This window comes from Bombina bombina, chromosome 2, assembly GCF_027579735.1.
Source record: "Bombina bombina isolate aBomBom1 chromosome 2, aBomBom1.pri, whole genome shotgun sequence".
NCBI classification, from domain to species: domain Eukaryota; kingdom Metazoa; phylum Chordata; class Amphibia; order Anura; family Bombinatoridae; genus Bombina; species Bombina bombina.
The window spans coordinates 508,152,152-508,177,103 of NC_069500.1; the positions used below are offsets into that span (position 1 = coordinate 508,152,152).

The 24,952-nt window shown below is 40.6% G+C and overlaps 1 protein-coding gene across 1 annotated transcript in view; it reads right to left on the reverse strand.

Moving 5' to 3' along the window:
* Positions 1-4,858: 4,858 nt before the first annotated feature.
* LOC128649161 (receptor-interacting serine/threonine-protein kinase 3) overlaps positions 4,859-24,952 on the reverse strand; it is a 163,071-nt gene continuing 142,977 nt past the window's right edge. Inside the window, exons 12-13 of the mRNA XM_053702269.1 lie at positions 7,607-7,634; positions 4,859-6,072 (exon numbers count right to left, since the gene is read on the reverse strand). Coding sequence (XP_053558244.1) covers positions 5,570-6,072; positions 7,607-7,634 — 531 coding nt within the window. The 3' untranslated portion in view covers positions 4,859-5,569. The remainder of the gene's footprint in view (positions 6,073-7,606; positions 7,635-24,952) is intronic.

Consider the following 24,952-nt stretch of genomic DNA (forward strand, 5'->3'; position numbering starts at 1 on the left):
TTTAATTATAGTGTAGTGTTAGGTGTAATTGTAACTTAGGTTAGGGTTTATTTTACAGGTAAATGTGTACTTATTTTAGCTAGGTAGTTATTAAATAGTTAATAACTATTTAATAACTATTGTACCTAGTTTAAATAAATACGAAGTTGCCTGTAAAATAAAAATAAACCCTAAGCTAGCTACAATGTAATTATTAGTTATATTGTAGCTAGCTTAGGGTTTATTTTATAGGTAAGTATTTAGTTTTAAATAGGAATAATTTATTTAATCGTAGTTATTTTATTTAGATTTATTTAAATTATATTTAAGTTAGGGGTGGTTAGAGTTAGGGTTAGACTTAGGTTTAGGGGTTAATAACTTTATTACAGTGGCGGCGACGTTGGGGGCGACAGATTAGGGGTTAATAATTGTAGGTAGGTTGCGACGACATTGGGGAAGGCAGATCAGGGGTTAATAAATATAATGTAGGTGTCGGCGATGTTGAGGGCAGCAGATTAGGGGTTCATAGGTATAATGTAGGTGTCGGCGGTGTCCGGAGCTGAAGATTAAGGGTTAATATTATAATGCAGGTGTCGGCGATGTCTGGGTCGGCAGATTAGGGGTTAATAAGTGTAATATTAGGGGTGTTTAGACTCGGGGTTCATTTTAGGGTGTTAGGTGTAGACATAAAAAGTATTTCCCCATAGGAATCAATGGGGCTGCGTTAAGAGCTGAACGCTGCTTTTTTGCAGGTGTTGGTTTTTTTTCAGCTGTCTCAGCCCCATTGTTTCCTATGGGGAAATCGTGCACGAGCATGTTTAGCCAGCTCACCGCTACCGTAAGCAGTGCTGGTATTGAGGTGAGATGTGGAGCTAAATTTTGCTTAACGCTCACTTTTCTGAGGCTGACGCCGGCTTGCAGAAAACTCGTAATACCAGTGTTGTCTTAAGTGAGCTGTGAGAAAAAAAGGAGCGTTAGCACCGCACAGCCTTACCGACAAAAACTCGTAATCTAGCCGTAAGGGACTATAACAAGACTGTGCAAGAGGACTATTTGTATTTACCTGGATTCTACTGACTGTGGCTGATAGAACAGGGTAGTTTTTCTCTTAACCCCAAAGTGAGTGTGTTCTTTCTGTATTTTGTGTACTTCTGTTTGCTTATTTTTAGTGAATAAAGTACAATTTATTTCATCATTCGTTTTGCTCACTGAAATGATCCCAGTTAAACAACGGTATAGAGTACTGGTCTCTCGTGACAAGGACACTTTAATACCCATATTGTCAGATAATATGGACACTAGGATTAAACAAAAGATTATATATAGTGAAGCAGATCAGTTAATCAAACTTTTAAAGAATGACTACATCCATACGCCTTATAAAAACAAATCGAATTTTAATCCAAAGTGTTCAAATTTACATCATATTGACATTTTTAAGGAATTGGTAATAGAAGAATTTGAGAAAATGCCAAAAACGTTCAGAGGCCCGTGTAATCTTAATGTAGAGGAGAGAAAGGCCTTAGAGTCTTTGAAACTTAATGAGAATCTAGTGATCCGCCAAGCGGACAAGGGGGGAGGAATTATTGTGCGAAATTGATCTGACTATGTGATTGAAGCACAAAGAATTCTGGATGATACCACATATAGGAAATTAAAAAAGGATCCAACTGATGTTTATTTGCAAAAACTCTCTGGTATTATAGATTTTGCTTATCAAGAAGGCATTATACTTAAACCTGAGAAAGAGTATTTTGTTACTAAAACACCTAATACAGCATTTTTTTTTACCACCTTCCGAAAAACCACATGAATGTACATAATCCTGGCAGGCCGATCATTGCTGGGATAGGCAGCCTTACAGACATTGCATCCTCCTATGTGGATTTTTTTCCACATACAGTATGTCCAAAATCTAGACCCTTATATTAGAGATTCCTCTGATTTATTATTAAAACTACAGAATATACAGATTTAAGGTGAACATCTATGGATAACATGTGATGTTCAGGCACTCTACTCAAACATTCCACACAATTTAGGAATTAGGGCCATATGAGAGTATCTTGAAAGGGATTGGTATTTACCGTATTTACAAAAAACTGTTTATTTTGAAGTTCATAGCTTTTATTCTTGAGCACAATTATTTTTTGTTTAGGGACCAATTTTATGTGCAGACCAAAGGAACGGCCATGGGGACCAGATTCTCCCCAAGTTTTACTAATCTCTACATGGGGATTTTTTGAGGAGAAATATATCTATGATCCTCTTTTTTGGGCGAATCTGATCTTCTATGGTCGTTATATAGACAACCTGATCCTTGTATGGAAGGGGTGGACTCAAGGAAGCCATTGAGTTTATAGAACATTTAAATGCTAATGATATGGGTCTTACATTTACAAACGGTATACAATCGCAGTCTATTGTCTTTCTTGACTTGTTGTTATCCTTTAGTGATATTGGCACGATCAAGTCACAAACACACTTCAAACAGTGGGTTGCAATAGCTTTTTGAATTATAAAAGCATCCACTAATTACCGTGGAAAACAAAGGTACCTTATGGACAGTTTAAACGTATTAGAAGAAACTGCAGTTAGTTAACAACTTATGATGAACAGAGCCAGATCCTAAAAGATAGATTTAAAGAGAAGGGATATCCTGACCAAATCATTCAGGATGGTTATCTAAGGGCTAGAGTGAATGAAAGAGATTTAGTACCTAGGAAATCAAGGGAAGTTGTCACACAGGGAAAGGATAACACAAACTCTAACAATATGATGTTTATTACCCAGTATAACAGCAACCACAGAGCCATTAAGGAAGCATTAAACAAATACTGGAGTATACTCAAAATGTATCCAGTTTTGAATAAAACGATTGAGGATAGACCCAGGGTCGTTTTTAAAAGTGCCCACACTTAAAAACCATTTACCCCCTAGCAAGATAGTTAAACATGCCCTAAAACCTTATGATATGATGAAAAAGAAAAAACATCTAGGGGTTAAGGTGGGCACATCTGTGGGGTCTTTTAGGTGTAAAGTGAAAAATTGTAAAATGTGTAAACACATTGCACACGGTAAAACTACATTTAAATCAGACTCTTCAAATTATGTCCATCTGATAAAAAGTCAAACAACTTGTGCTTTCACATATGTTATATACTTATTAACGTGTAAATGTCGGGCGAAGTATGCGGGGCGTACCTGTATGTGTATAAGCCACAGATGGTCTGAGCATTTTAGAAATATGAAGGCCAACTTCTTATACCATAGTGTGTCTCGACATTGTAATGTCCAACATGGTGGTGACCTAAATTGTTTTACCATTGCTCCTATTGAACATATCATGCCATACCATAGATATAATAGTTTCACAAGGCTTCGCCAGAGGGAGACCTGGATTTATAAGCTTCATACACTCCACCCTTATGGTCTTAATTTAAATATAGATTTAGCCATATTTTAATCACTACAATATCAGTTCACGTACATTTTTACTTATCTTCACTTATTTTCACTTACCTCCCATCATCTGACACTGTGAGTAAAATTCACATTACATACCACATTACACACCATATTCTCATAGCCTCCACTGGGACATTCCTGTCCTGCACACTTAATGTTTTAGGATTCCTTTCACATTACATATCACACTACATGTTTACATATTATACACATATTTCTTTAGTTTTCTTTCTTACACTTAGGACATCTAATCACGCTATTACAATTATTATGCCACTTTTACACGTCAATATTATGGGATGGTCTGCTATATCAATATATTCCCACTATGTTGTGTTATTGGAAATAAATGTTATGGCCTCTGGGCATTTGACTATATATAGTATCTTTTTTTTATAGTTAGAATATTGTTACTATGTATGATAATGATTTTCATTTGTGATGTTTGCTTAAAAGGCTAAAATGTTTGCTATGTTATAAATCCACTGTGATCAGCCATACAGCGTATTTTACCTGCATGATATCATAAGGGGCGTATCATGTTTTTTACCTGTGATATTTTCTATTGGAGCAGAATTATTTAAATAGGTAGCAGTTATGTGTATCATTACAGTCTGAGGAAATGGCGTGGTTCACCGAGAAACGCGTCACTGTTTTAATGACATTTGTTTTTACCCAATAAATGTTTTTATCGCTACCGCTCCTGTTGGTAAATTTGTTACCATTTTACACCTATTTGGATCACGATCCGGGTCAATCATCCTGAGCATTGGTTTGCTGCACAGACATGGCTTAGCATTAGCTGCTGCTGATTCATTCCTATATCCTATGGTGAAAGTGAGATTATCATCCTCAAAGTGGACCTGCCTTGAGAGCTGGTTGTTGAGTCAGCCGAGCGGCTCAGAAGTCCCGGGATGCCCCATTTGCATTATAGTGTGCATAACCGCACGTGAGTGGTTTACCTATTTTTTATGGGCTGGTTTGTTGTCCCAACGTTATTGCACTTAGAGTCGCCTCTGTTTTGTTTCCTTCTCAGGAATCCGATTCTCTACGTCTGCTGATTGTCCCAGAGAGCTGCCGGAGTATCATCTTTGTCTCAATAGACTTTTTGTTGGGTTTCATTTATTTATTGTTATTCAATTTTATTAATTGTTATTTTCTTTTTTAATTTACTTACCTATGGGGATATGCATATAGCCCTGATTTTTTCTGATGCTTCTTACTATTTGCTGCAGGCCTACTCAAGTGAGCCTGCACTGGAGGCGCTAAAACTGCATACACAGCTTGATAAATGGAGCTCAATAACTCACACAATTACACTAAGTCACTTGCTACCATGATGAGGCAGCTTTTTGATATTTTTAGTAACTTTGGAACATTGCATGATCAGCTGAAAAAAAACAAGAAACGATTTTTATAGAAAACTCACAAAGCAGTGGAGTTGATGTTTAAATAGGAGTAAAAGGTCTAAAAAAACAACAACGTTTATGAAAAATGGCTCAGTAATTAATGACTTAATTTCTCATATTGTTTATTCGTTGATAGTTATTTTTTTTCATAGGTTGAGAAATCAACTTGAGATTTTATTCCTGGTTTTAAGGGATTTCAAGTGCACTTGTATTTTTATTTGCTTTGATAACATCCAAGATAACAAAGAGAATTATAATGAATGTGAAAAGTCAGATTGTAGCTCTTAATTTTAGATCCTGTGCTGTTCTGCTCACAAAAGGTACAGACCTAAAAAAAACTGAGTACAGAGTTTCCAATAGATCAAGCATCTGTTCCTTTCACATTCTAAAAATATTTCATTTGTTTCTGTTTTCAAAACGGAGTGTGTGTATTCATCTGTATTTTGCAAAGGATATATGAATCAGTATTCTGGCAACTGAACTTCCTAGCTCCAGCCTTGCAACATCTGTTCATACTAAATATACCACCAAGCAACAGCAAGACAAGCACATCATATGGTGCGTTTGAGCTGATTACTTTTCTGCAGCCGGAATTATTTTTTAAGATGCCCAGTGAGATGGAAGATTTGTTGGAAGTTCACAGCTGGATTAGTGTTTCTTTAACTGTATTTTCCATACAAGAAGTATTATTTGGAAAACCTTTATTCTGGTCTTTATTTACCTTGATTGGGTGAACTCAGATCTTGGGGTCCATTTGTCTTTGACTGATATCCCGTGTCAGTAGAATAAGGAGGATTATAGGAATGTGGTTGCTGTGCACTCCTTGAATTGCTTAAATGCAAAGGTGAGCTGTTGCTAGACTGAACTCCAGTCTGTGTCTTTGGCTGGGTATAAGTAGGTCTGAACTGTGCTCCACTTGGCTTGCTAGAGTAAGAGGCACAGTAAGAGGAAGGTTGAACTCCTCTGTGTGTCATTGCCTGGGTATAGGAGGGCCAGTGCATATTGCCTCTGCTTTGGGTGCTGGTCTGGAATGGCCTTGGCCCCCATGTTCTTTGGTAAGAGGTTTGGAATTGAGGTTTATAAAAGAACTGATCTGGTACTGCATGATGTGAGAGGTATTTTGACCCACTGTCTTGACTTCCCTCCACAATTGTCATGCTATTGTTATTTCCAATCTGTATTCCAGTTGGGTTTCCGCTGATATATATTGTAGATTCTGAAATGAGAGGAAGACTATAAATAAATCACCAAGATGAAATATTACTGGTTATAAGGAAAGCTGGATGTTTTCTTAACCAATGATTGATTTATGGTTCAGAAGGCCATCTACATAGTAATGCATGTAGTAGTCTGAGGAGGCTCATAGTAAAGCAACACCTTTTGCACTGCATACAACATAGCCATAATACTTTTATAACCCTGGTGTATTCTGTACCACTACAGCACTAATTGGTAAATGTTCTGGGTATACACTAGGGGCTAGATGATGAGTGGAGCTCTATAATTTGCACACAAGTAATATTGGGTTTTCGCTGCCATTTGTGCTCAAGTTAAGTTACGCTTGTGTTACAAGTTGAAAGTATATGCGAACGCGTGAGCGCAATCACAATTTATGCTAGAATTATTACTGCAACCTCAGAGCTCTGGTTAACTGTTACTGTTTATTCTTGTGCAACGGCAACGTACTCAAATCTGTGCAATCCATTGATTGTAGTGTGTTGCTGTTGCACAAGAATAAATGCAGCAATGAAAATAGCCAAGCTCCCTTCTTCCGCGCCCTATCCTGTAAGTAAAGAACTTTGGAATGTGAAATATGTACAGTAAATACACAGTAAAACACATATGAATACATAAATACATATGTAAACATATATAGACGTATATTTAAGTGCATTGGAGCCCTTTGAAGTTTAGTAGCTGAAAACGTAAAATATTTTTTATGCAATATTCATATTTAATAAAGTGTTTAACTGTGTATTTACTGTAAATGTTTCACATTCCAAAATGCTATATATATATATAAATATGTATTTAAGAATAAATAGAACATATTCTGCTATGTGAAGAACATTGAAATGTGAAATATTAATATTTTATGAAAGGTTAGCGCACTTCTGAAAATGCGATCGGGTTTGTGTACGACTTGTTGGGTGTTAGTTCCCCCCCCCCACTTTTTGCGCTCCATTGAAGTCTATGGGAGAATACTTTAATGCAATCGTGATATTGTAACTTAGGCTTTTTGTTCGCGTATAGTTAGCACGTGAGCGAAAACATTTTACTTTCAACTTGAAATACATGCTGAAGTCGAACAGAGTTAGTGTGCGAGCGTGAGCGATAATTAGCTCTCCACTCAAAATCCAGCCCTTAACAGGGTTTGATATTTGTGATATTTAGGAGCATTAAGCAGTATTTGATACAATTTTGCTTACACGGTATATAATCTAGATCGTGAAGATGAAGTGGCCTCTATGTAAATGTTATATATATAAATATCAGAATAAAAAAAAGTTTTAAACTAAGGTGACTAGTTAGTTATACAGAACCCTATAGGCTGTTACAGTGTATTATAACGTCTGCATATTGAAACAAAAGATCTGCACTGCATGCTGGGTTATGTGTTTGTCATTCTACAGACAGGCAAGTAATAGGAAAGGTTCCTATTTCACTGTTTTCATTTGAGGATATTTTCAGGTTTGGACCCACTGAGTCACAATTAAGAATGAGACGTATGAAGTATAATTTTTACTCACTTGGAGTCTGTGAAGCAGGACCAGGGTGCTAAAAGGGAAATAACAATGATGGCATGAAATAAAGCAAAAATGTACATCTTCACTATAATTTGTTATATTTTTATATTAGAATTTGTCAATCCAAGATTATAACAATACAATACATTTCAAGTATCTAGATTGCATTTTAGTTCATATTTTTAATTTTTTTATAGTTTCAGTTTTGATTTTGAAATTTTCATGTGCCACGGTCCTTTGTAACTTGAAACAACTTTATCATTTACTTATATTACAAAACTTTCTTGGTTTTTTTTTGGTATCCATTGCACTACTGGGAGCTAGCTGAGCACATCAGGTGAGCCAATGACAAGAGTAAAGCTGCCAGCTGTCCTCCTCCTCCTCTATTAAAATACTGGACAATCTGTAGGTGATTGGGCACCATGCCAGCCACAAAAGTTCTACCTTAGACTCCAATCTTGATCTACCTTGTATATTTTTTACAGCTAGGCATTAATTTCCCCCCTTGTCTGCCAGTAACATACACATCAAAAATTGTACCTCTTTGGTTGTCAGTAACACATGTAAACAGTAGAGATTTGACCCTCCTGACTGACCCTCATTTTTTTCTGCTTCATATTTGTAATGCATCGAGGCAAAGGAGGCTTTACATTTAAAACTCATGGACTTTTAAGTGTTGAGTATTTTTGTGAATATTTTTTTCTGGATATTCTGCTAAAATACTTGACTGTCCAGTTGAATACTAGATACCTGGCAACCCTAGACAAGAGGCATATATGTGCTGCCCAATCAGCAGTTAGCTCCCAGTAGTGCATTGTTGTTCCTGATCACACCTAGACATGATTTTCAACAAATTACCCCAAATAGTTTGTTCTAAAAAAAAAGTTATGCTAACGGAGACTATTTTACTTAACCCTTTGAGTGCTAAGCACTTTCCCACCTGGGTGCTAAGCTGATCTAAGGGTTTTTTTATTATATTTTTTTTTAATTTTCCTTTTATATAGTTTTTTTTACAGATCCCCAAGTCTTACATCGATTACCTTTCCAACGGTGGGTCTTGAGGGTCTGTAGCTGCTTAGATGCCTGAGTTACAGACTTCTAAGCAGCATGCCCCCTTTCCCTATTCTTGTCATTGTCTATTTTTAATAAAGTTGTGTGGTGACGTCATCAAGTCATTGCGTGTGACGTCACTGTGCATAACGTGAAGCACCGGCGATGCCTGTCACTATGCAGGCCCGAACGCCGGTGTAGGACTGGGTGGGGGCCCCCAGATCTCCCTCAAGGTGGGAGAGTGCTAGCGACGACTCTGAGCCATTGTTAGCACCTGAGTGAGAAACTATGCGACGGCTCAGAGCCGTCGTTAGCACTGAAAGGGTTAAACATTTGCTTTAACAGTAGACAAGGTGTAAGTGTTTCTTGAATTCTAATTTCCAGACCTACGTATCTTTCAGTTTTTAGGTAATTTGTTCTGTAGATAGCGTAGCTAATTCAGACCAGACAACTTTGAAAAGTAGTTTATAAGAGTGTATTCATTTGGATATTTGTTACCGTCACAGGAAATGGTTTCTCCCTCTTTTTATTTCTATTTGAATGCTAATTAAAATGATATTACTTAACATGTTTTTCTAACCTACTATTTTGTTAGTACATAAACTTCTATTTTAAAGGGCCATTATAGTAGACAAATTAGAGCATGTAATTTTAAAACTTTTGACCCTGCAGTACTGCAGGGGTTAAAAACACAGTAGAACTGCCAGAGGCGTAACTAGAAACCACAGGGCCCAGGTGCAAGAATCTAAGAAGGGACCCCCCCCCAAAAAAAAAAAAAAAGGTGAATTTGATACATATCTTTTTTTTGTTTTGTTTAACATTTAACACAGAAAAAAATGTGAATCAGATTGCATGTCTGCAAAAACAGAATTTATGTTTACCTGATAAATTACTTTCTCCAACGGTGTGTCCGGTCCACGGCGTCATCCTTACTTGTGGGATATTCTCTTCCCCAACAGGAAATGGCAAAGAGCCCAGCAAAGCTGGTCACATGATCCCTCCTAGGCTCCGCCTACCCCAGTCATTCGACCGACGTTAAGGAGGAATATTTGCATAGGAGAAATCATATGGTACCGTGGTGACTGTAGTTAAGAAAATAAAATATCAGACCTGATTAAAAAAACCAGGGCGGGCCGTGGACCGGACACACCGTTGGAGAAAGTAATTTATCAGGTAAACATAAATTCTGTTTTCTCCAACATAGGTGTGTCCGGTCCACGGCGTCATCCTTACTTGTGGGAACCAATACCAAAGCTTTAGGACACGGATGAAGGGAGGGAGCAAATCAGGTCACCTAAATGGAAGGCACCACGGCTTGCAAAACCTTTCTCCCAAAAACAGCCTCAGAAGAAGCAAAAGTATCAAACTTGTAAAATTTGGTAAAAGTGTGCAGTGAAGACCAAGTCGCTGCCCTACATATCTGATCAACAGAAGCCTCGTTCTTGAAGGCCCATGTGGAAGCCACAGCCCTAGTGGAATGAGCTGTGATTCTTTCGGGAGGCTGCCGTCCGGCAGTCTCATAAGCCAATCTGATGATGCTTTTAATCCAAAAAGAGAGAGAGGTAGAAGTTGCTTTTTGACCTCTCCTTTTACCGGAATAAACAACAAACAAGGAAGATGTTTGTCTAAAATCCTTTGTAGCATCTAAATAGAATTTTAGAGCGCGAACAACATCCAAATTGTGCAACAAACGTTCCTTCTTTGAAACTGGTTTCGGACACAGAGAAGGTACGATAATCTCCTGGTTAATGTTTTTGTTAGAAACAACTTTCGGAAGAAAACCAGGTTTAGTACGCAAAACCACCTTATCTGCATGGAACACCAGATAAGGAGGAGAACACTGCAGAGCAGATAATTCTGAAACTCTTCTAGCAGAAGAAATTGCAACCAAAAACAAAACTTTCCAAGATAATAATTTAATATCAACGGAATGCAAGGGTTCAAACGGAACCCCCTGAAGAACTGAAAGAACTAAATTGAGACTCCAGGGAGGAGTCAAAGGTTTGTAAACAGGCTTGATTCTAACCAGAGCCTGAACAAAGGCTTGAACATCTGGCACAGCTGCCAGCTTTTTGTGAAGTAACACTGACAAGGCGGAAATCTGTCCCTTCAGGGAACTTGCAGATAATCCTTTTTCCAATCCTTCTTGAAGGAAGGATAGAATCCTAGGAATCTTAACCTTGTCCCAAGGGAATCCTTTAGATTCACACCAACAGATATATTTTTTCCAAATCTTGTGGTAAATCTTTCGAGTTACAGGCTTTCTGGCCTGAACAAGAGTATCGATAACAGAATCTGAGAATCCTCGCTTCGATAAAATCAAGCGTTCAATCTCCAAGCAGTCAGCTGGAGTGAAACCAGATTCGGATGTTCGAACGGACCCTGAACAAGAAGGTCTCGTCTCAAAGGTAGCTTCCAAGGTGGAGCCGATGACATATTCACCAGATCTGCATACCAAGTCCTGCGTGGCCACGCAGGAGCTATCAAGATCACCGACGCCCTCTCCTGATTGATCCTGGCTACCAGCCTGGGGATGAGAGGAAACGGCGGGAACACATAAGCTAGTTTGAAGGTCCAAGGTGCTACTAGTGCATCCACTAGAGCCGCCTTGGGATCCCTGGATCTGGACCCGTAGCAAGGAACTTTGAAGTTCTGACGAGAGGCCATTAGATCCATGTCTGGAATGCCCCACAGCTGAGTGACTTGGGCAAAGATTTCCGGATGGAGTTCCCACTCCCCCGGATGCAATGTCTGACGACTCAGAAAATCCGCTTCCCAATTTTCCACTCCTGGGATGTGGATAGCAGACAGGTGGCAGGAGTGAGACTCCGCCCATAGAATGATTTTGGTCACTTCTTCCATCGCTAGGGAACTCCTTGTTCCCCCCTGATGGTTGATGTACGCAACAGTCGTCATGTTGTCTGATTGAAACCGTATGAACTTGGTCCTCGCTAGCTGAGGCCAAGCCTTGAGAGCATTGAATATCGCTCTCAGTTCCAGAATATTTATCGGTAGAAGAGATTCTTCCCGAGACCAAAGACCCTGAGCTTTCAGGGATCCCCAGACCGCGCCCCAGCCCATCAGACTGGCGTCGGTCGTGACAATGACCCACTCTGGTCTGCGGAATGTCATCCCTTGTGACAGGTTGTTCAGGGACAGCCACCAACGGAGTGAGTCTCTGGTCCTCTGATTTACTTGTATCTTTGGAGACAAGTCTGTATAGTCCCCATTCCACTGACTGAGCATGCACAGTTGTAATGGTCTTAGATGAATGCGCGCAAAAGGAACTATGTCCATTGCCGCTACCATCAACCCAATCACTTCCATGCACTGAGCTATGGAAGGAAGAGGAACGGAATGAAGTATCCGACAAGAGTCTAGAAGTTTTGTTTCTCTGGCCTCTGTTAGAAAAATCCTCATTTCTAAGGAGTCTATAATTGTTCCCAAGAAGGGAACCCTTGTTGACGGGGATAGAGAACTCTTTTCCACGTTCACTTTCCAGCCGTGAGATCTGAGAAAGGCCAGGACGATGTCCGTGTGAGCCTTTGCTTGAGGAAGGGACGACGCTTGAATCAGAATGTCGTCCAGGTAAGGTACTACTGCAATGCCCCTTGGTCTTAGCACCGCTAGAAGGGACCCTAGTACCTTTGTGAAAATCCTTGGAGCAGTGGCTAATCCGAAAGGAAGCGCCACGAACTGGTAATGTTTGTCCAGGAATGCAAACCTTAGGAACCGATGATGTTCCTTGTGGATAGGAATATGTAGATACGCATCCATTAAATCCACCGTGGTCATGAATTGACCTTCCTGGATGGAAGGAAGAATAGTTCGAATGGTTTCCATCTTGAACGATGGAACCTTGAGAAACTTGTTTAAGCTCTTGAGATCTAAGATTGGTCTGAACGTTCCCTCTTTTTTGGGAACTATGAACAGATTGGAGTAGAACCCCATCCCTTGCTCTCTTAATGGAACAGGATGAATCACTCCCATTTTTAACAGGTCTTCTACACAATGTAAGAACGCCTGTCTTTTTATGTGGTCTGAAGACAACTGAGACCTGTGGAACCTCCCCCTTGGGGGAAGTCCCTTGAATTCCAGAAGATAACCCTGGGAGACTATTTCTAGCGCCCAAGGATCCAGAACATCTCTTGCCCAAGCCTGAGCGAAGAGAGAGAGTCTGCCCCCCACCAGATCCGGTCCCGGATCGGGGGCCAATATTTCATGCTGTCTTGGTAGCAGTGGCAGGTTTCTTGGCCTGCTTTCCCTTGTTCCAGCCTTGCATTGGTCTCCAAGCTGGCTTGGCTTGAGAAGTATTACCCTCTTGCTTAGAGGACGTAGCACTTTGGGCTGGTCCGTTTTTACGAAAGGGACGAAAATTAGGTCTATTTTTTGCCTTGAAAGGCCGATCCTGAGGAAGGGCGTGGCCCTTACCCCCAGTGATATCAGAGATAATCTCTTTCAAGTCAGGGCCAAACAGCGTTTTCCCCTTGAAAGGAATGTTTAGTAGCTTGTTCTTGGAAGACGCATCAGCCGACCAAGATTTCGACCAAAGCGCTCTGCGCGCCACAATAGCAAACCCAGAATTCTTAGCCGCTAACCTAGCCAATTGCAAAGTGGCGTCTAGGGTGAAAGAATTAGCCAATTTGAGAGCATTGATTCTGTCCATAATCTCCTCATAAGGAGGAGAATCACTATCGAGCGCCTTTATCAGTTCATCAAAACAGAAACATGCGGCTGTAGTGACAGGGACAATGCATGAAATTGGTTGTAGAAGGTAACCCTGCTGAACAAACATCTTTTTAAGCAAACCTTCTAATTTTTTATCCATAGGATCTTTGAAAGCACAACTATCCTCTATGGGTATAGTGGTGCGTTTGTTTAAAGTAGAAACCGCTCCCTCGACCTTGGGGACTGTCTGCCATAAGTCCTTTCTGGGGTCGACCATAGGAAACAATTTTTTAAATATGGGGGGAGGGACGAAAGGAATACCGGGCCTTTCCCATTCTTTATTAACAATGTCCGCCACCCGCTTGGGTATAGGAAAAGCTTCTGGGAGCCCCGGCACCTCTAGGAACTTGTCCATTTTACATAGTTTCTCTGGGATGACCAACTTTTCACAATCATCCAGAGTGGATAATACCTCCTTAAGCAAAATGCGGAGATGTTCCAACTTAAATTTAAATGCAATCACATCAGGTTCAGCCTGTTGAGAAATGTTCCCTGAATCAGTAATTTCTCCCTCAGACAAAACCTCCCTGGCCCCCTCAGATTGGGTTAGGGGCCCTTCAGAGATATTAATATCAGCGTCGTCATGCTCTTCAGTAACTAGAACAGAGCAGCCACGCTTACGCTGACAAGGGTTCATTTTGGCTAAAATGTTTTTGACAGAATTATCCATTACAGCCGTTAATTGTTGCATAGTAAGGAGTATTGGCGCGCTAGATGTACTAGGGGCCTCCTGAGTGGGCAAGACTCGTGTAGACGAAGGAGGGAATGATGCAGTACCATGCTTACTCCCCTCACTTGAGGAATCATCTTGGGCATCATTGTCATTATCACATAAATCACATTTATTTAAATGAATAGGAATTCTGGCTTCCCCACATTCAGAACACAGTCTATCTGGTAGTTCAGACATGTTAAACAGGCATAAACTTGATAAGAAAGTACAAAAAACGTTTTAAAATAAAACCGTTACTGTCACTTTAAATTTTAAACTGAACACACTTTATTACTGCAATTGCGAAAAAACATGAAGGAATTGTTCAAAATTCACCAAATTTTCCCCACAGTGTCTTAAAGCCTTAAAAGTATTGCACACCAAATTTGGGAGCTTTAACCCTTAAAATAACGGAACCGGAGCCGTTTTAAAACTTTAACCCCTTTACAGTCCCTGGTATCTGCTTTGCTGAGACCCAACCAAACCCAAAGGGGAATACGATACCAAATGACGCCTTCAGAAAGACTTTTCTAAGTATCAGAGCTCCTCTCACATGCGACTGCATGCCATGCCTCTCAAAAACAAGTGCGCCACACCGGCGCGAAAATGAGGCTCTGCTTATGCTTTGGGAAAGCCCCTAAGAAATAAGGTGTCTAATACAGTGCCTGCCGATATTATTATATCAAAATACCCAGATAAAATGATTCCTCAAGGCTAAATATGTGTTAATAATGAATCGATTTAGCCCAGAAAAGTCTACAGTCTTGATAAGCCCTTGTGAAGCCCTTATTTACGATCGTAATAAACATGGCTTACCGGATCCCATAGGGAAAATGACAGCTTCCAGCATTACATCGTCTTGTTAGAATGTGTCATACCTCAAGCAGCAAGAGACTGCACACTGTTCCCCCAACTGAAGTTAATTGCTCTCAACAGTCCTGTGTGGAACAGCCATGGATTTTAGTTACGGTTGCTAAAATCATTTTCCTCATACAAACAGAAATCTTCATCTCTTTTCTGTTTCTGAGTAAATAGTACATACCAGCACTATTTCAAAATAACAAACTCTTGATTGAATAATAAAAACTACAGTTAAACACTAAAAAACTCTAAGCCATCTCCGTGGAGATGTTGCCTGTACAACGGCAAAGAGAATGACTGGGGTAGGCGGAGCCTAGGAGGGATCATGTGACCAGCTTTGCTGGGCTCTTTGCCATTTCCTGTTGGGGAAGAGAATATCCCACAAGTAAGGATGACGCCGTGGACCGGACACACCTATGTTGGAGAAAGGAGGTACCCTGTAACCACAGTCTGTGAGATGGTCTGACCCCCTATTACTGTATATAGTGAGTTAGTGACACAGTCTGTAATCTGCCGGTGAGATGGCTGGCCTGACCCTACCTGCCTGAGTACTTTATAAAGTGACCACAGTAGTCAGTGACATGGTCCAGCCAGTCCCCGTACTGTATATAGTGGTACTGTATAGTGACACTGTTTACCCCCCGCCCCCCCCCATGCTGTAGTAACTTGGTCTGTAATTTGCTGGTTCCACAAACATACACACACACACACACATGCATAAATACACACACAGTCAAATATATACATACATGCATAAATACACACACCGTCACACACATACACACACACACACACACACACATAAACACCAATGGGTAAAACAGAAACATTAACCCCTGTAGTCAGAGACACTAGTGAAGCATCATGTCACACTCACATGTTATCAGTGAAGGCAGTGGCAGGTTAACGTTTTTTATTGAAGAATTTTTTTTTTAAGCTGGGGGCCCGGTCGCAGTTGCATACTCTGCACTCCCTGTAGTTCCGCCCCTGAGAACTGCCACACTTGACCCGAGGTACACCGCAGGCCTTGAGTGGCAGTTCTACTGTGTATTTAATTCTTTTTGCCGGGGTTAAACACACAGTACTGTAAGTTATATGCTATAATAAGATAGAGCATGTCATTTCTGTGACTACAATGGCCTTTTAACAAATCTTTTTTATTTAAGGCTGTATTTATTTATTTGTAATCTTAGGCCTAGATTACAAGTGGAACGTGAAAATGTTATATGTGTTTCTAAATGTGTATGTATGTGTGTATGCATATGCACACACATACATACATATGCACACACATACTGTACATACACATACATACATATACATATGCACACACATACATATGCGCACACACATGCATATGCACACAAATATATACACATACATATGCACACACATACATACACATACGGTATATATGCACACACATACTGTACATACACATACATATGCACACACATACATATACATACATATGCACACACATACATATACATACATATGCACACATACATATACATACATATGCACACACATACATACACATACATATGCACACACATACTGTACATACACATACATATGCACACACATACATATACATACATATGAACACACATACATACACATACATATGCACACACACACTGTACATACACATACATATGCACACACGTACATACACATACATATGCACACACGTACATAAACATACATATGCACACACATACATATGCATACATATGCACACATATACATACATATGCACACACATACATACATATGCACACACATACATATGCACACACATATATGCACACACATACATATACATACATATGCACACACATACATACACATACATACACATACATATGCACACACATACTGTACATACACATACATATGCACACAGATACATACACATACATATGCACACACATACTGTACATACACATACATATGCACACACATACATATGCACACACGTACATATGCACACATATGCATATGCACAAACATACATGCACATACATATGCACACATATACATACACATACATATGCACAAACATACATACACATACACATACATATGCACACACATACAAACACACACACACACATATATATATATATACTGTATATATATATATATATATATATATATATATATATATATATATAAAAACACATAAAAACACAAATATGCATATACACATTTGAGCCTTTCAAAGCACAACACCTTTTTTAAGAAACACTGTTTTACATTTAATATGTACTTTATATATTTGTGAAATACTTTAACAAATTATACATGTATTTTGCTATACATATATTTTAGAATTTTATTTTTATTATTGTCAGGTATTTGTAGAGTGCCAACAGGTTCCGCAGCTCTATGGACATAGGTGGTATGTAAAAACGATTACAGGGATCAAATGGGGAGAGAGGGTCCTGCCGAGAGTTGCACTGGTGTAGTCGGCTCTTATGAAGGTGAACTACAAACAGCTGGGCTCATAGGCTTACATGCTATGGGGTTTTAGGGGATAGCAATGGAGATAGGAAGGTTAGTGTAGGTTGTAAGTGTCCCTGAATAGAAGAGTCTTCAGGGAGCACTTGAAACTTTTAAAACTAGGGGAGATTCTTGTGGAGCGAGGCAGAGAGTTCCATAAGATGGGAGCCAGTCTGGAGAAATCTTGTAGACGGGAATGCGAGGAGGTAACAAGAGAGGAGGAGAGTAGGAGATCATGAGTGGAGAGAAGGGGACGGGAGGGAGAGTATCTGGAGACAAGGTCTGAGATGTAGGGGGGAGCAGTGCAGTTGAGGGCTTTGTGTGTCAGAGTGAGAATTTTGTGTTTAATCCTGGAGGCAAGAGGAAGCCAGTGAAGGGATTGGCAGAGAGGTGCGGCAGATGAAGAGCGACGTGCAAGGAAGATGAGCCTGGCAGAGGCATTCATTATGGATTGTAAAGGAGCTAGATGGCAGCTAGGGAGACCAGAGAGGATAGAGTTGCAGTAGTCGAGGCGGGAAAGGATGAGAGAGTGGATTAAAATCTTTGTTGTGTCTTGTGTAAGGAAATGTCTAATTCTAGCAATTTTTTTAAGGTGGAAGCGGCAGGCTTTAGCCAAGGACTGAATGTAAGGAGTGAAAGAAAGATCTGAGTCAAGTGTGACCCCCAAGACATCGAGCATGTGAGGTTGGGGTAATGATGGAGTTATCAACAGTTATAGAGACATGGGGAGTGGAGATTTTTGAAGAAGGGGGGAAAATAAGGAGCTCAGTTTTGGAGAGATTTAGCTTGAGGTAGTGAGAGGACATCCAAGATGAGATATGAGAGAGACAGTTAGCGACACGGGCTAGCAAGAAAGGAGATAGTTCTGGTGCAGAGAGGTAGATTTGGGTATCGTCGGCATACTGATAATGAAACCCATTGGACTTTATTAAGGAACCTAGTGAGGCCGTGTAGATTGGGAAGAGAAGGGTACCGAGGACAGAGCCTTGCGGTACCCCGGCAGAAGATGCCCCAGAGAAGGCTACACTAAAGGTACGGTTAGACAGATAGGAAGAGAGCCAAGCCTTAAAGTGATAGTAAACTTTATGTTTTAAAATCAGGTTCATAATCTAAGCGATATTTTGCAGGAACTTTAATTGATAACTTCTAATAAAGATGCGCTGTAACTTACTTTTTAATCTAGCGGTGCCATTCTAATATCCCACTCTTCGGCCGCCCACTTCAAAACTCATATTTCCTTCTTAATATAAGGAGAGTCCACGGCATAATTCCTTACTGTTGGGAAATACTGAACCTGGCCACCAGGAGGAGGCAAAGACACCCCAGCCAAAGGCTTAAATACCTCTCCCACTTCCCACATCCCCCAGTCATTCTTTGCCTTTCGTCACAGGAGGATGGCAGAGAAGTGTCAGAAGATTTCGGAGTAGTTCCATAGGAGGGGTATCTGCCCTTCGATACAGGACTGGAGTTTTAAGTAGTCTTATCAGCCTCTCAGTGAGAGCATTGACAAAAGTTAGAGTCTGGATATGCAGGGAGAGTCTTTCTGTGAACCCATTAAGGACTGCCTGCTAACAGCTCCTAAGAAATCAGTGTTGACGAGTTTCACTGCCTGCTTGTTTTTCTCCCTCAAGTCCATGTCAGGAGTGATGCTACAAGACTGTCACACTTGAGAGGCTGTGTTTCTGTTCCACGGCATGGATTCTGGTATGATCGTTTCAATTTTTACATATGTTGAAAACGTTAGAAGACAGGGTCCCAGTGTGGCTCCTTTTATCTTAATAGAATCATGGGTTAATATCTCTTGAGGGGGATTATTGAACAGTGGGGTTTAATCAAATGTGATGCTTTGATTTTATGCTGCTTTATGTGTAAGGTATTTTAGGCTCATAGGCTGTTTGTTATATGGCTTGAACGCACAGGTTTTTACTTTCACTTTAAGTGCTGCACAGCTTGTAGATTGGCACGCTTTTTCTCATAGCAGGGGCGGTCCTGCCTTGCGCACCATGTTACCGGGAGTGGTCTTGCTTTCATTTCCTCTTTCCTGACCGAGCTGGGTCTCGGAGAAGATGCTATTTCTCTGTATTGTCTGGGTCTAGGAGGTGGTGAGTGCCCAAGCCATTAGGAGTATAAAGGTGCCGTTTTTGAGAAATAAAAATTGTTTAATTTCTGTGTCCTACTGTCATTAGCTTAAGCTACGGAGGATTCTGAGATACTAGAGGGTATTCCCTCTATTCCAAATAGTAATACCTGTTTATATTGTGAGGAGGCCTTGGTATGCCCGCCCTCTCATCTATGTTCCACATGCCTTGACAACGTTATTAGGTCAAAGAAGGTTAACCCCTTTAGTACCACTGAGACATCCACCTCTGAGGATTCTCCGTCCCTTGAGGTGCATACCCAACAGTCATCTCCTTCTACACGCAGCTTCCCGTAGCACGCTTGATCCTCCATCTGGAGGGGGCCTTTTACTATCAGATTTTACTGCGCAGTTAAAAATGGCAGTTTCTGAGGCCCTCAGTGCCTCGCCCTGCTAAACGCAAGCGGAAGGTTAAACATAGCTCTCCTGCCCAGGGGTCATCATGTAATTTATTGGATTTCTCTGCTTTGTCTCAGTTTTTCGAGGATGAGTCGCACTCTGATGCTTCAGAGGGTGATCTTTCTGGGATTGAGTCTGCTGCCTCTAAGCCTCCTGCTGCGGAGGAACCAGCCTTTAGATTTAAGATTGAACACGTACGTTTTCTTCTAAAGGAAGTCCCATCTACATTAGAGGTTCCAGAGGCCAAGCTGCCTGATGAACCTTTGATTCCTGAATTAGACAGAGTTTACAAGGGCAGGGTAGTGCCTTTAACTTTGCCTTTGCCTGTAAAGATGGCAAACATTATTAAGAATGAATGGGACAAAATTGGATCTTCCTTTTCCACTTCGTCTTCCTTTAAAAAAGTATTCCCGGTCCCAGACTCTCAATTGGAGTTGTGGGGTTCCATCCCTAAGGTGGATGGCGCTATCTCCACGCTTGCCAAATGTACTACTATCCCGCTTAAGGATAGCTCGTCGTTCAGAGAGCCGATGGATAAGAAGATGGAAACTCTTCTAAGAAAGATTTTTCAACATACGGGTACTTGTTTCAACCGTTAAGACATGTATTAGGAGGGGGCGCTAAGCAAAGCGCAAGACACTGAAATGCACAATTTTTTTACAACCTCATTGGTCTAGAAGTTAATTTATTAATAAAAATAATATCAATATATGTTATTCACAAAATAAGAAGACCTGGGACGTCTCCATATGGTCTAGGGCACAATTAATTAAAATTTAAAATGAAACATTAAAACATAGATCTTGTTACTATGTGAGCGGCAACTTTTACCAACCCACAAACCTTCTCAGAAAGCAAGCATTTTCAATTAGATATTCAAGACTTACTAAGTCTAGATAGTTAATACCACAAGAAAAAGAAATAGGCAGGCACTACTCCAATCCAGTTTGTATTAAAAACAAATACAATGCTTTATTAACGTACCATTTAAAAACAGCACATGTAGACAGGCAGTGTAGGAGACTAAAAGTCTAACATGTTTCGCGCCTCCAGGTGCGCTTACTCATAGACTGACGTCTATGTCTATACTCTAACCCTTTATAGACCAGAAGGTAAAAGAAATTAACCTTTTCATGTCTAAAAAAGAGTAAAAAAAAAGAGTAAAAACAATTTCCTAGTGTGACACTGAATAATCATTGCTATTAATTTAGATAAGTTCAAGTATACACATAGACCTTGACTTCCTAATGTAAAACATATTACATATATATACAAGTAAAACAGTGAAATGAAACAGGATTCAGATATCAACTTTGATGATGCTATAGTGTTTTCCACACCCTTCAGTCAACAATACAATCAAATAGTTAAAATAATAAAAAAGCATCTTAACATATTAAAATCGGATGAAACACTACAGCCATATATTAAAAATTGCAAATTTGTGCCAAAAAAATCTAAAACTTTGGCACAAACTTTGTCACCAAGTTTGGTAAAATCTGACACTACACATAAATCAATTACATGGATAAATAAAAAAGGTAGTTTCAAATGTGGAACAAGAAGCTGTCTGGCATGTCCCAATATCCTCCAGCAGGATCATTTTTTGTGTCAAGTAAATAAAAAGATTTACCCCATTGATTTCTATGCCAATTGCGGAGCAAAATGTGTTATATATTTACTTACTTGTAACCTTTGTTTTTTACAGTATGTGGGTAAAACTACCCGCACTGTAAGGACACGTTACAATGAACATGTTAGGGATGTAAAAAATGACAGTAAAGATTCCACAGTGGCAGACCATTTCAATAATATACATCTAACAAATAAAGCAAGTCTTTGCCATAGTACCACCCAGGGGTGGAAATAGGGATAAAATCTTGGAAAAAAAAGCACTCTATTGGATTTTGAAATTGTGCACACGCCTACCATATGGAATGAACCGAGAGTGTGACATAAATTTTTTCATAGATACTTAGTATATATTAATGTTAGATTTCAGTAACTATTGTAACACATATACTTTAATGTATCAAACATTACTTGAAGTAGTCACACAATTCAGCCTTAGTCTTTTCATGTTATAGAAAACATAATTTATGCTAACCTGATAAATTTATTTCTCTTGTAGTGTGTTCAGTCCACGGGTCATCCATTACTTATGGGAATATATTCTCTTCCTAACAGGAAATTGCAAGAGGATCACTCAAGCAGAGCTTCTACATAGCTCCTCCCCTCACATGTCATATTCAGTCATTCGACCAAAACAAGACGAGAAAGGAGGAACCATAGGGTGCAGTGGTGACTGAAGTATTAAATAAAATTTAGATCTGCCTTAAAAAGACAGGGCGGGCCGTGGACTGAACACACTACAAGAGAAATAAATTTATCAGGTAAGCATAAATTATGTTTTCTCTTGTTAAGTGTGTTCAGTCCACGGGTCATCCATTACTTATGGGATACCAATACCAAAGCCAAGTACACGGATGATGGGAGGGACAAGGCAGGCACTTAAACAGAAGGAACCACTGCCCGTAGAACCTTTCTCCCAAAAACAGCCTCCGAAGAAGCAAAAGTGTCAAATTTGTAAAATTTTGAAAAAGTGTGAAGCGAAGACCAAGTCGCAGCCTTGCAAATCTGTTCAACAGAGGCCTCATTCTTAAAGGCCCAGGTGGAAGCCACAGCTCTAGTGGAATGAGCTGTAATTCTTTCAGGGGGCTGCTGTCCAGCAGTCTCATAGGCTAAACGTATTATGCTACGAAGCCAAAAAGAGAGAGAGGTTGCCGAAGCTTTTTGCCCTCTCCTCTGTCCAGAGTAAACGACAAACAGGGAAGAAGTTTGACGAAAATCTTTAGTTGCCTGTAAATAGAATTTCAGGGCACGGACTACGTCCAGATTATGCAAAAGTCGTTCCTTCTTTGAAGAAGGATTAGGACATAATGATGGAACAACAATCTCCTGATTGATATTCCTGTTAGAGACTACCTTAGGTAAAAACCCAGGTTTAGTACGCAGAACTACCTTGTCTGAATGGAAAATCAGATAAGGAGAATCACAATGTAAGGCAGATAACTCCGAGACTCTTCGAGCCGAGGAAATAGCCATCAAAAACAGAACTTTCCAAGATAAAAGTTTAATATCAACAGAATGAAGGGGTTCAAACGAAACTCCTTGAAGAACTTTAAGAACCAAGTTTAAGCTCCACGGAGGAGCAACAGCTTTAAACACAGGCTTAATCCTAGCTAAAGCTTGACAAAAGGCCTGGACGTCTGGAACTTCTGCCAGACGCTTGTGCAAAAGAATAGACAGAGCAGAAATCTGTCCCTTTAAGGAACTAGCTGATAAGCCTTTTTCCAAGCCCTCTTGGAGAAAAGACAATATCCTCGGAATCCTAACCTTACTCCACGAGTAACTCTTGGATTCGCACCAATACAGGTATTTATGCCATATCTTATGGTAGATTTTTCTGGTAACAGGCTTTCGTGCCTGTATCAAAGTATCAATAACTGACTCGGAGAAGCCACGCTTTGATAGGATCAAGCGTTCAATCTCCACGCAGTCAACCTCAGAGAAATTAGATTTGGATGATTGAAGGGACCTTGTATTAGAAGGTCTTTCCTCAAAGGTAGAGTCCATGGAGGACAGGACGACATGACCACTAGGTCTGCATACCAGGTCCTGCGTGGCCACGCGGGCGCTATCAGAATCACAGATGCTCTCTCCTGTTTGATCTTGGCAATCAGTCGAGGGAGCAGAGGAAACGGTGGAAACACATAAGCCATGTTGAAAAACCAAGGAGCTGCTAGAGCATCTATCAGCTTCGCTCCCGGGTCCCTGGACCTGGAACCGTAAAGAGGAAGTTTGGCGTTCTGGCGAGACGCCATGAGATCCAGTTCTGGTTTGCCCCAACGACAGACCAGTTGAGCAAATACCTCCGGATGGAGTTCCCACTCCCCCGGATGAAAAGTCTGACGACTTAGAAAGTCCGCCTCCCAGTTCTCCACTCCTGGGATGTGGATCGCTGACAAGTGGCAAGAATGAGACTCTGCCCAGCGAATTATCTTTGAGACTTCCAACATCGCTAGGGAGCTCCTGGTTCCCCCTTGATGGTTGATATAAGCCACAGTCGTGATGTTGTCCGACTGAAATCTGATGAACCTCAGTGATGCTAGCTGAGGCCAAGCTAGAAGAGCGTTGAATATTGCCCTTAGCTCCAGAATATTTATTGGAAGGAGTTTCTCCTCCTGATTCCAGGATCCCTGAGCCTTCAGGGAATTCCAGACTGCGCCCCAGCCTAGGAGGCTGGCATCTGTTGTCACAATCGTCCAATCTGGCCTGCGAAAGGTCATGCCTCTGGACAGATGGACCCGAGATAACCACCAGAGAAGAGAATCTCTGGTCTCTTGATCCAGATTTAGTAGAGGGGACAAATCTGAGTAATCCCCATTCCACTGACTTAGCATGCACTACTGCAGCGGTCTGAGATGCAGGCGCGCAAATGGCACTATGTCCATTGCCGCTACCATTAAGCCGATTACTTCCATGCACTGAGCCACTGACGGGCGTGGAATGGAATGAAGGACCCGGCAAGTATCTAAGAGTTTTGATAACCTGGCCTCCGTCAGGTAAATTTTCATTTTTACAGAATCTATCAGAGTCCCTAGGAAGGAGACTCTTGTGAGTGGTGATAGAGAACTCTTTTCCACGTTCACCTTCCACCCATGCGACCTTAGAAATGCCAGAACTATTTCTGTATGAGACTTGGCAATTTGCAAGCTTGTCGCCTGTATCAGGATGTCGTCTAGATACGGAGCCACCGCTATGCCTCGCGGTCTTAGAACCGCTAGAAGAGAGCCCAGCACCTTTGTAAAGATTCTCGGGGCCGTAGCCAACCCGAAGGGAAGAGCTACAAACTGGTAATGCCTGTCTAGGAAGGCAAATCTGAGGAACC